This window comes from Lepisma saccharinum, chromosome 27 (assembly GCF_977018435.1).
Source record: "Lepisma saccharinum chromosome 27, izLepSacc3.1, whole genome shotgun sequence".
Classification (NCBI taxonomy): domain Eukaryota; kingdom Metazoa; phylum Arthropoda; class Insecta; order Zygentoma; family Lepismatidae; genus Lepisma; species Lepisma saccharinum.
Window position 1 is genome coordinate 56,239,670 of NC_139255.1, and position 13,362 is coordinate 56,253,031.

Genomic DNA, 13,362 nt, shown 5'->3' on the forward strand with positions numbered 1-13,362 from the left:
CAGACAATCTTAAAAGTCTTGATAACCACTGATAGATACAGGAATTTATCTTTGTACGCCACAGGTATGTACATTATGAAGTTGACGGGCCTACAGTTCCTCTACCAAAGGATGCTCTGAAGGTAGAAAGTGTAGAAGCCAGCAGGTTGGTGAGACCTCCGCGTGACATGACCATCTTGTGTCCTCCTCAGTGGATACAGTGTGATCTTCGGTATCTTGACATGACTGTTTTGGGTGAGTAATGTGGCATGTACATTTAGTGGCATGCACTATTATGAGTATTTATTGTCAGGTGTTGTTTCAAATTTAATAGATTACCGTATTTACTCATGTATAATGCGCACTTTTTTTCAAAATTTTTGTCACCAAAAACTGTGTTGCGTATTATGCATGGAATAATTCGGAAAGCCAACATGAAACAGTGTGTTTACGGAACCCTATCATTGTAAAGCTTAGATTCTGTAGTTTCTGAATATGGCAACAGTTTTCCATTCAAGATGGCGACACTAATGTTCAATGCGGTTGAAATGAATTCATCACAAAATGAAGGAACATTCTGATTTTTATGGCACTTTGGATGAACGAAAAGATAAGGAAAAAGAAAATAATAATTAAAATGTATTACTGGCCAAATAATATGACATATTTGGAGTGTGTAATGCCTTAATGGAAGAAATTTTTTGCTGCTAACTGCTAACTTGAAGGTCCTGAATGCGCCTCCTATAGATGTTACGTTAGACATGAAAAAAGTATATGTTTTGAAGTTTTTTTAGAAAAAAGTAAAGAGAAAATGAGCAAAACTGCATATAAAAGTCGAAAGGTCATGCCCCACAATATTTCACTTTGTAAGGTAATGTTCTGCTACACCAACAAAACCAATCTTTGAAGAAAAGAACTTCAAAGGCAGGGAAATATGGCAAAATGAGGACCGACTTCTTAAAAAATGTACACGTAACCCCTCTCTTTCGAAAATCCTGGGCACGCCACTGCGCATTATACACGCGTAAATATGGTACTTATTTATTTAATTCATGGTTCCTGTACACATACCTTTAAAATGCTCATAGGACTGTTTAATTGGTAGTGTATCATATTTTGTATTTTGGTATTAATATTCCTTTTCTGCCGCTTTTTTTTTGGCTAATCAGGAAGATGATTCTATCGATGAAGGAACACACACTAATAACTATACCTCAGATTTTTAGGTTCTAAAAAGTGTGCTTTTAGGTTCCAGAAGTCCTAAAATAGGCTCTAAAAGTCCTAAAATAGGCTCTAAAAGTCCTAAAATAGGCTCTAAAAGTCCTAAATAGGCTCTAAAACTCCTAAAATAGGCTCTAAAAGTCCTAAAATAGGCTCTAAAAGTCCTAAAATAGGCTCTAAAACTCCTAAAATAGGCTCTAAAACTCCTAAAATAGGTTCTAAAAGTCCTAAAATAGGCTCTAAAAGTCCTAAAATAGGTTCTAAAAATCATAAGTTAGGCTCGAAAAATCCTGAAGTAGGTTAAAAAACAACTTAAAATAGGTCAATGTTCTTGAAAAATGCTGATTAGGTATAGTCACCGGCAATGAAAATGGGACACCCATATCCTGAAATACTATCTTGCATAACGTTATGTGTGTTGCCTAACCTATGGCGATGGCAGAACTTACCATTGGAAATTTGCTATTGAAATCTACTCTACGCTGTATAGTTAGGCAAGAATCTTTATCCATGTTCTCCACAGTCAAACTCCGCAATTTTGTCCATGGCGATTATCGTATATACTGAACATAATCTTTCAACAAAAACATAGTCAGTGGTGCAAACTTCAATGCTGAAATGTTTGTTTGCAAGACGTGTGTGCAAGTGACGCGAAAGTGAACTAGACAACAGATCAGACCACTTTGAGTTGTACAGGTAACAGTGGCACCAGACATTTTGCTTCGTTTAGAGCTTTGAAAAATCAGCATGGACTTGGAGGAAGGGAAATCTACAGAGAGCACATTTCAAACATGTTCGTTATTGAATTTTTTCGTGACCAAACAAAGCAAATGCCTCCATGTGACATAAAAATCCTGTAAAACCTTTAAAAATATATAAAAACCTAAAAAATGGCTTGGTTTAGGTGCATAAACCTAAAATAGGTTCTAACAAACAAAATAGGTTATTTTAGGCAGTATAAAACTTCATAACTACTAATAACACCCATATCCAGTTTTGGATTTGAACCCAGGAACTTTGCTGGCCTATGTATCAGAGTGGTTAACACAGATGCCAGAGGTCCCAAGTTCGAATCCCAGCCTGGACATGGGTGACCCTTCATTAAATTTTATCATATCACTCATCTTCATTTTCATGATTAGCTAAAAGTGGCAGAAGAGTGAAGTAAAATAAATCAATCAATCAACCCAGAAACTTCAATCACTCGGCAATTGAGCAGACGGTACTGTAGCACCCAATAGATTTGCCAGTCCATAAAAAATCTGTAATCGAGTACCGTATTTACTCATGTATAATGCGCACTTTTTTCCAAAATTTTAGCCCCCAAAAACTGTGGTGCGTATTATGCACAGAATAATTCAGACAGCCAACATGAAACCGTACAGGGTCATTCCATGATTTTGGGACACTTGCATTGATTTTTCATGTTTACGGAACCCAATCATGTTATGTATCGTTGTAAAGCTTGAATCCTGCAGTTTCTGAATATGGCAACATTATTCCATACGAGATAATGACACTAATGCGGGTGAAATAAGTTCATCAAAAAATGAAGAAACGTCCTGATTTTTATGGTACTTTGGATGAAAGAAAACATAAGGAAAATGATAATAAAAATTAAAATGTATTACTGGCTAAATAATATGACATACATGGAGTGTGTGAATTCCTTAATGGAAGAAATCTTGTGAGGCCAACTGCTATTTGGAAGGTCCTGAATGTGCCTTGTATAAATGTTACATTAGTCACGGAAAGAAAAAGTATATACTTTGAAAAAGAAGGAATGAGCAATTGAATAGGTACGACGTCATTCACTCTTGATCAGCATAGCAACAGATTTACAACCTACAACTAAGAAAGCCATTTCTTGAGACTGGATTGTACTGCGCATTATATATGAGATATAATTTTTTGTCACTTATACCCATCCAAAACCAGAGTGCGCATTATACACGCACGCACACTATACATGCGTAAATACAGTATTTAGTTTACTAAATTTTGAGGAGAGGGAGGGACATATGAATGAACAGCACATTCCATTGTATTTGCTGGTTACTTTTGAACAGACTCTGCCAAGGAAGATCATTCCATTGACTGAACATGAGATAATCGTGCTTGTCACAACGTGACTGAGAATGAGTGGAGCCTTCTTGTACACTTTTGTTGTTTTAATTTCAGGGAAATTCGCTGTCATCATGGCTGACCCACCGTGGGATATTCACATGGAACTCCCGTACGGGACAATGTCGGATGATGAGATGAGGCAGCTTGGGATTCCTGCCCTTCAGGATGAAGGGCTCATCTTTCTCTGGGTTACAGGAAGGTGTGTTTTACCACATAATCACTTGTACTTTCTTGAAGAATATTAGGATATTTTTTATCCGTTGTCATCGAGATTCACAAATTACATGTGCATTTTTAATCACATTTTATGATAACTTTTTCATACATTTTAAATCCTTCAAGAAAAATGTACTATTTAGTATGAGCAGCTGTGTGCCTTCTATTTTTGTTACTCGTAAAAAATATTCTGCAGTACAAATGTTACTCTCTCACTACTTACAGAGGCAAACCTTTTTTTTTTGTTACTATTTACATATTTATCACTCTTAATATTTCTAATTTAAAAATCCAGTGTTTTTTTCTAATTGCCTGCTATTGAAGTTTGTACTGGAGTGAAAAGTACATGCGTTGAGATATAAAGTAGCAACTGTGATTACAATTTAATACAGTACGATTTCTCACTTCTGCCTTTCCTGATGGCATAGTGGAAACATCGTTGCCTTTTAATCAAGGGGTCTTTGGTTTGATACCCAGTGGAGGCACATAGTGGTTCGGATCCCACTTTAAACTGTAGATAAAGGACAAACAAATGATTTCTCACTTGTAGAATTAGGTCAGATCTTACATCACAGATCTAGCATTGAATTCAATATCCTGAATTCCTGTTACAATTTGTTTATTTTCAATTGCACATATTTTTTTAAAAAAATATATGAATTAGCCTGAGACATTATATTACACTGTGACTTATGATCTATTTTATAACAGGGCTATGGAATTAGGTAGAGAATGTCTGAAGCTTTGGGGCTATGATCGAGTGGATGAAATAATTTGGGTCAAAACGAACCAACTGCAGCGAATCATTCGAACAGGAAGAACAGGACACTGGTTGAACCATGGAAAAGAACATTGCTTGGTATGTTCCATTTTTTATTATTGACATTTTACTGGAATGCTGTTAGTTTCCTATTACAGTTGAAGGATTTGGCTTGCACTGTAAATCAACAGTTCTTGCTTGTTAACATTTTTTAAGGTACATTCATCAACATTTCTGAGTTGTAACAATGTAATTTTAAATCATTGGGGTCTTTTCAAGCAAGAAGTGTCTGTGATTGTCAGGCATTTTTATATTCTGATCAAAAAAAGTAAAGTGCTCGGAGTGCTTTGCACCATGCCATGATGGTGTATAGGGGGTAGAGGGTGGAGGTAGGGCCACACACTTTCTTGATCACAGCCAAAGGTGCGGGTGATGTGATCAGCACCATTCCCCTGGATGGTTCCCCCCAGGTACCCACTTTATACAATGCTGGGTGGGTGCCGGAGCCGCTTGAACAGGTGGAAAAATCCCAGTTCTTCCCTGCTGGGGTTCAAACACGGGTCTCTCACATGGTAGTCAGATGCCTTACCACTGAGCTACCACGCAAATAATTTTTTTATATTTTAAAGCAAAACTCATGCTTTTAATTGGAGTAGAATACTCACCTACTAAAATTAATAATCAATATTTTGAACAACTTTTGATTGTTACAATTTTCAAGCATCCGTATCTGTTCAAAGTGGTATCGACACAGCCCCACTCAAAATATTGAAATAATTACGTAAGAGGTCATTGCAAAATTAAAACAGGTCTCACATAATTATAAAATTTACGTTTGCCACACAATGTTGGTCCATTTTTCATCATTGAGGATAACTGGCCTCTGTGAACCTGTTCCACCAGGATGTCTACGAAAATAAAAAATACAAAATTCTGACTTTTTTTTACCCTTTTTTTGTTTTTATCAACCTTTATTTACCGACCCCTACTTAGGTAAAGTTGGAAATTAGCAACCAAGTACATAAATACTTATTTCATGAAAACCCCCTAACAAAAGGCCAGTTAATATGAAAACTGAAGCTGTAATTAACAATATAATTAGACTTGCTTTATCTATTAATGGACCCTGGATTTCATTTGGCAGACTAGCAAGGCTCTGCCATCTGGACACATAGCCAGTATAATCTTATAGATCTATGATTGTCCCTTCATCCATCTTATTTTACCACCATTCATCATCATCTCCGCGATTAGCCAATGAGGCAAAAAGTGAAGTTAAATAATCTAAATCAATGAATCATTATGATAGCAAAAATTCTTGACCACAAGTATAATTTCTCGACTTTCTTGACACCCTGTCCATGGCATTTTTGCAGACCCCACGAGATGTCCAGACTGGAAGGTATCGGCTAGTATTGGTAATTAGATTTGAATCGATACCACTGGTATTTGCTGATACCGATACTTAGGGAGACAAATTTATGGTAAATAAAAACTGAGGAGAGCGGTAAATAAAATGTTAGATCAGCGATATATACCAGCGGTGGAAAAAAAAATGGCACACACTTTTTCATCATGAGAGGAAACAACATACAAAAGAGCTATAAATTGATAAACTACTTCATTTTTATATACTGTACACATACACAAGTACATGATTAGATTTCAAGTATAATTGCCAGTAGCGTCGATTGGGTGAGGCAAGGATAGTTTACTTTTCTTGCTAGACAAGGCTTAGTATTTAGAGGCCATAGTGCAGGGGCAAAGAAAGTGGAGACCCCCCTCCCCCTGAATCGCCGCCACTGGTGATTGCACTGAAACAAAAAAGAAGAATTTCACTTAACCACAGTTCTAAGTCTCGCTGTGCATATATATATATATTTTTACTCACTCTTCCACATTCACCTGTGAGTTGTAGAAATATTTGTGATTCATAAGAAAGTTGTTCACGTAGACTTCCAATACAAAAGGTAAAACCCTACTTCGTTTTCAGAGGGAAAGTGAACCGCCCCAGCGACGCCAGTTTGCAGGTGCTGTCTGCTCAGCTTCTGACCTATAATAATAATAATAATAATAAAAAAGGCGTGGGATGGGTGTCTCTTTTCGCACAACGTGTGGACAACCTTGCGTTCTGACGTCTGACGAGAAATGCCTACGTTGTTAGGATAGCTTCTTTTAGCATAAATACACTGTAAATGTACTATTTATGCTATTATGCTAAGAGAACTAAACCTAACAACTTAGGCATTTAGCCTAACAGTAAAAGTATTCTCTGGTGACGTCAGAATGCAACGTTGTCCTTGCGTTGTGTGATAAGGGAGACCTGCGTGGAACTGCAAGTTCCAAGGTTTGTTTACGTTTTGGACTATCGGGTGTGTGATTCATCCTCCGAGCGAGAGTGAGACAGACAGAGTGATGTGCGGGAACAGACTAATTTTATCGCTGCTAGAGCTAGTAAGTTCGATGAAACTGGAAGTTGAGTAGACATTCTGGGGAAGAAAGGAATCCAGCTTGACAGGGAGCGAAGTTTTCGAACTGAGAATATGTGCATGGGAAATCCCAATTTGCAGCATCTTCCTGATGTGATCGAAGATAAAACGTTCTTCAGCTGCAACTGGTAGGAAACTTTAGGCAAACGTTTCGTTACAAATCGACAGTTTGCATGCACAACCTTGATTGCCGGTTTTTGCATGTTTTCTACTTAATTTGATGATATTTCACAGTTATTTCGTGGAAAAGCACACATTTCGCATTACTTGGCGAATAAAACTCATGAATATTTCATCATTGGGGGTGTAGTTACGTGCAGAATCTTCAAAATTGCATCTTTTTTTCACATTTCGTGAATCACGAAAATTCAATGTCCCTACCGATACTTTACATTGGCTGCTTGATATACACTTAAAAAATAACAAAAGTGCAGAATTTTTGCATTTAATTACAGGTTCTTTATGGAAGTACAGATACTGATTTTACTGATAAACCAATAGAGCACAAATAAATCTGTCCACACAAAGCACCTAGAAGGTGAAATTTGTGGCTTGATTTTGGTTCCAATTCCCGTACGTGTTCCTATATTAACTGATTGGTGCATGATTTTTATTATTACAGGTAGGCATGAAAGGCAACCCGAGCAATCTCAACCGGGGCCTGGACTGTGATGTGATTGTAGCCGAAGTAAGGGCCACTAGTCACAAACCCGATGAGATTTATGGAATCATAGAAAGGCTGTCTCCCGGGACAAGGAAAATAGAACTCTTTGGAAGACCACATAACGTTCAGCCTAATTGGTAAGAGGTTTTAAATAATTTCTTTAAATTGTACTGGAATCTGTGCTGTTTTCACAAATAATTATGTCCTTGCCATGTGCTTTATTATTATTGAATAAAACTTAAATCTTTCCACAACAATAGCAATTAATGTCCTTTATAATAGAATGAAAGTGGGGTTGGTTAGAAAATGAAATAGGTGCCTACAGGGTTAATATATTAGAGCTTGCAATGGTACAGTAAGGAAGTTGTCAGACAAAAGGGAAAAATGAGAGGAGGGGGGGTTCCACATTGAAGTGACAAGGGACATGGGCACCTCCAGTCTGTAAACATTCGCTGTGCATGTGCAACCACCAGACATGTTACACAATGTACAATATTGAGAAAACAGCCCAGTTTGAGCGACATTCAAGTTACAAGTGGCACGTGAAGCTTGTCCTTTCCTTTCAGTAGGAAAGGTTGCGTTTTTGTTTCCAAGTGACATATGTTCCTTCAGTCTGAAAGCTCTCTTTATGAACAATATATTGTATTTACTAATGTACCCCATGCACATTTTTTATATTAGAAATTAGTAAATGAGGGTTCATGACTTACACAGGTTTAGAGTCAGTTGAAGACTGTGAAATTTGCACAAGAAATTCTATAGCAAATCAGAGGTGCATATAATTTTCCCTTGTTTTTGAAATGCTGTCCAATGCTAGTTAATAAAAGGAGCAGAAAAAATGTGTTTGTATTAATTGGGAAGTGTCAAATACAAAAATGAAACTTTTACTGAGAAAGTGCAACACTGCAAAAAACTTCAAATGATCGTGATCACAAGCTGCATCTTGAGACATAGGAAAAAAAGATGGTGGAAATGGAAGTGCCAGGTCCAGATCGAAAATATAGTTCGTACCAAAAAACTTGACAAGAATAGATAGGATGCAGTTCCCCAGTGGTGCAAACCGTACTCTCCCTATGTAACAATTTCCACTGGGTGCTTGGATTACATTTTTTTTTTAAATTACGAGTACAGTGTGTGTTTTTGTATCAGAATAATAAACATGCCATTATACATTTTTCACTGTTGGTAGCCGAATTTTTAAATCTGCAGAAACGGCAGAGAGTGCCATATATATGAATGTATTGCATAGTTATAGTTACTCATGCTGCTACCAGTTGAGCCTTATGTAGGAAAGCCACTATGGCACAAGAATTAATTACTTTTAATCCAATTTTGTATTAATTAATAAAGTCAATGTTTTAAGATGACATTTCATAGCTTTTCTTAAATGGATTCATGGCTTTCTTAGATCATATTTGCCCCCCCCCCCTCCCCCCAAAAATGGCTCCTGAATTAGTAGAGGCACATATTTTTTGTAAATAAAGCAAAAATTCGGTACAAAAACAGAGTTGATTTTGGGTTCAAAAGCTTTAAATAAAATAAAATTTCGGTGCTATAGCAGTGAATAATCACATCAACAAAAGTGCTTTTTGAAATGACATTTTGGTTTTAAAGATGTGAATATAATCCTAAATTTGATTTAAAAACTGCACTTATTACACAAAATAAACTTATCCCTTCTAATAGCACATTTATGTAGTTACCAGAGTATATTAAGTTTATTCCTGTGTGAAGGGGTCCATTTTTACTTCTCAAATATTTACAGCAGAATTAATCAATTTTCCGTGGATTGCACAACTCACAGGATACTTCAGACTTCGTGTCTGTATATAAACGGTAAATTTCATGATTAAGAGTATATTTCGCATTATTTTGTGACAAAACAGGGTAGGAAAATGCACCTCACACTTTTCAGGAACCTGAATAATGAACATTACAGCATGTTATTTCGTGTTTTCGTTAAAAAACTAATTTTGCATGCCTCTATAAATTAGTTTTTTTCTCCTCACCTTGCTTATAATATTGCATTGAAGGTATACTGGTTCTAAGTGAATGTGTCTTTATTGCAGGATAACATTAGGGAATCAGTTGGATGGTGTGAGGTTAATCGACCAGGAGCTCATCAAGGCATTCAAGAAGAGGTACCCAGATGGAAACTGCATGGCCCCACCAAAGACTTGAGAGTTGTCAAGAATGGTATTGTTGATATTTGAAGGCGCAAACAACCCATTTGTTGCTTGCTGGACTCCTGAAAGGGTTTACTTTTATCCAGGACAGTGTCGGTTGATTACAACACATTCTGTTGTATGTGTGAATGATTCAACAAATGAACGAACTGCTGTGACTTCATTATATTTTGAGAATTGACCTTGGAACTTGAAATAATTTTATCCTTTTCTTTATCTGACAACAAATGGCACGAGAATACTAAATTCATACATTATGAAACATTGCATAAGGGTAATGAAATTCAATAATCACTTTTTGGCACCCATTTCCTCGTGGGTTTTATGCAAAGATCTTGTAAAACACTAGATCAACCAATGCTGTTGATTGTCCTGATTGACCGAAGGCTGGAAGAACTTGCATGCAACATTCTCGGTCCATGGGAATGATGCACAGTTCAAACAATGCGTTGCTCATGTTTAGAAAATGAAAACAAGTCGCTCGAGTATGCAGATTGAACACAAAATGGTCTTTGAACTCCGGTGTGTATAATGCAAATGAACCAAAAAATACATACCACAGATTATTCTGTCCCCCATGACATTGTTTCAGCATTACTTGCAATTGTTTCACAGCGTGTCTACGAAAAAGTCAAGAAATCAACAGATAGGTCAAGAAATTATGCTCTTTTTTTCAGTATTGGGATTTGATAAAGATGAATATTTGGAAATCTAAAATTGTATTGAGTTGTGGTTAAAATTTGTTCTTTGTTTAAGAATTACATTTTTGTATCCGTGAAGTTTTGTAAAAATATTAAATAAAGTAATGTGGCCATTCCTCATCCAGGATGAAGTCTGAAGTATTAATAATTAAAGCCACTCTAAATCTCTTGTTAAAGTACAGCCTGTTTTCATGATAACCAGCCTTGTGGTAGGGGTTTTTCATTGAATAAAAATATCTATTTCCTTAATTTCCAACTGTAAGTAGGGGGGGGGGGGGGGCGATTAGATAAATGTTAAGAAAAAGTCAAGAATTTTAGATTTGGTATTTTGGTTTCAGCACTATGCATCATATTTTTGCACATTTTTAGAGCCACCTATTTATGGTGGAAAAAAAAAAATCAAGATTTCGGTATGAAAACTAGGCACATTTCAGGATCAAAACCAGTATATAAAATGACATTTTGGTGTTAAAATAATGAATAAAATCCTAAATTTGATTTCAAAACTATACTTATTACACAAAATAAACATTTAGCTTCTAATAGGACATTCATATAGTTATGAGAGTATTACATTTATTCCTGTACAAGGGAGTCCATTTTTGCTTTTCACATATTTACAGCAGAATTATCAAATTTTCTGTGAATTGGATAACTCGCAGCATAATTCTGACTTCAGAAAGTGTCACTAAACTCTAAATTCTGTTATTTCACATTTTGCAGTTGATTTCATGACAAAAGATGGTAGGGAAATGTACCTCACACCTTTCAAAAACATGAAAAATGAACATTACAGAATTTTGTTTCACATTTAGTTATGCATACCTCTGCTATTTTTTTTTAAAAAAAAAACATAAAGCACCCTTTGTTCATTGCAACATGGTGAAGGCATGTTGATCAGCATCATGCTCCAGCCACATTTATCCCCTAAAGTCGTTTTCACGTTCAGAAGACACAACGGCGTTTATGGAGAAACCGCACAGTGTTGCCAATACAGCGCTAGCTCATGTCGCCGGAAAATGATGACCTTCCTTCACAATGAAGGTGTTACATATGTTGTATATATAATGATAATTATATGTAATTATTAATATTAATATTATACTGTGAACGTTACAGTTACCCTTTTTACTATGATCCATTGCGATCACTACACGCGAGTGTAATGCACGAATATGACACTTCAGAAATCACTTAAAAAAGTAAAAATCACTGAGAGCTCACACAACTGAAAACACTTTTTCGAGAGAGGGAAAAAGTCTAAACAGACCAAAGCAGATCTCTCACTCAAGTAAGGGGAACCTGGCACATGGGTTAGATTCAAGTTGCAACCCAAACAAACAAATGAGTTATGGCCCACGTGAACTGATAAGATGTGAATGACTCAAGCAAGGCATGTCATATTTCTATCTTGAAGCCCCATCTTTTGTCACGTGTTGGAAAGCCTTTCAAAGGTTAATATGGTGTCTATGAATTTATGTGTACGTTGGAAACTGAAAGGTGATCTTCATTTCAGTACTAATGTCGACAGTAATGTAAACAAAAACAAGGTGTATTTGCGGCAGCACTAATGTTGCTCACAACAGCAGCATTGGAAATAATTGTCAATTATTAAATTTAAGTAATTTCAATTCTATTATAACAAACTGCATGAAGTTCATATTTTTACTGAATGGAAATAAAATAACTCGAAAACTTGGTGGTGATTAGCCGAAACGCTGCGGTGAGTCAGCTCAAGATGGCCAGACAACGTCTCCTTACTTCGCGTGCGGTTCGGGTTAAAAAGAAACTCCAAATGCATGGAAGTAATATTTCTGGGAACCTTTGAGTGGTTATAAAAAATAATTTCATTATTTTCTCCACAACTTTGTCGCTGGTAGTTTTTACTTGGAATTACAGAACAAAAAATGGCCAGCGACGACATTTTCTACTGCAGGAATATAAAAAATCTCCACATACTTTATTTGAATATTTTTTAATGCAAATATGCTTTAAAGTATTGATAAATTCTGAGTACCACTGTCACCTATGACAATTAAAAAACAGTGTCAATTTTTTTAATAATGAATGCTTCAATTTTACGGCATGTTTCAACATTAGGAATGAAAACAATGTAAAAATTGTATTTTCACAGAAAATTTGCATTTTTAATTTATCTAAAATTATGTAAGCAAGTTACCAGTTTTTTGTGTTCATCGTATTCTCTACAAAATTTTCTGTAAAACTGCAGGTACCGATTTTGCTTAAGCTAAATTTGTAAATCCAGAAATTTCACAACAGCATGCTCGTATTTCCCATAAGAGCCCATTGTGTCTTCTGAACGTGAAAACGACTATAGGTACCAATTCATCGAGGCTGAGTGAACTCCAGAGCCACTGCATGCCTGGAAAGATCCCATGAAATTACCACCTTGGGAATTGAACTATGGTCTCTTGCATGGCAGTTATATGTCCTACCAACTGCTTCTCATATATGTATATTGTAAATGCATTATATTTATGGTTGAGCTGACACTTTTCCGGAATTCTGGCCTTTCGCGGAGCCTGCAAAAATGCTGCATGACACTTTTGCAGTACAATTACCCTGGAAATTATACATTATAACTTTTCACTTACAGTAGAGCGTCAATTATCTGAACGTCGGTCAACCGAACGACTGCTTAACCGAACTGTGTACTCGCTCACTTTCAGATATCTGTAATGAAAAAAGTACGTGACTTAGCTGCTCGTAAGCATGTAGGCTTGCTTAGACAGACCAAAATAAAGGATTTTTTTAAACGTTAATTTTGTGTAGTGTGTATTGTTCATGCAAAATGCGTATGTAATATGTACATATTTTTGTTTAATAAACTGTACCACATACTATATATTCCTACTAAAGTTGCCTTTGTACGTTACTTTGTAATACATACTTAAAGAGATGCCTGTTTTTATGAATAAATTTACTGTACAGTACTTCTTTTTGGCAAATAAACATGTACAGTTCGATTATCCGAACAAACCAGTTTTCCGAACACCCA

At 36.1% G+C, this 13,362-nt stretch overlaps 1 protein-coding gene across 1 annotated transcript in view; it reads left to right on the forward strand.

The window, feature by feature from the left end:
- Positions 1 to 11,199, forward strand: part of Mettl3 (methyltransferase like 3) — a 28,343-nt gene extending 17,144 nt beyond the window's left edge. The window contains exons 8-12 of the mRNA XM_083112994.1: positions 65 to 234; positions 3,382 to 3,526; positions 4,255 to 4,402; positions 7,415 to 7,593; positions 9,526 to 11,199. Of these exons, the coding sequence (XP_082969120.1) occupies positions 65 to 234; positions 3,382 to 3,526; positions 4,255 to 4,402; positions 7,415 to 7,593; positions 9,526 to 9,637 (754 nt within the window). The 3' untranslated portion in view covers positions 9,638 to 11,199. The remainder of the gene's footprint in view (positions 1 to 64; positions 235 to 3,381; positions 3,527 to 4,254; positions 4,403 to 7,414; positions 7,594 to 9,525) is intronic.
- The last annotated feature ends 2,163 nt before the right edge of the window (positions 11,200 to 13,362 follow it).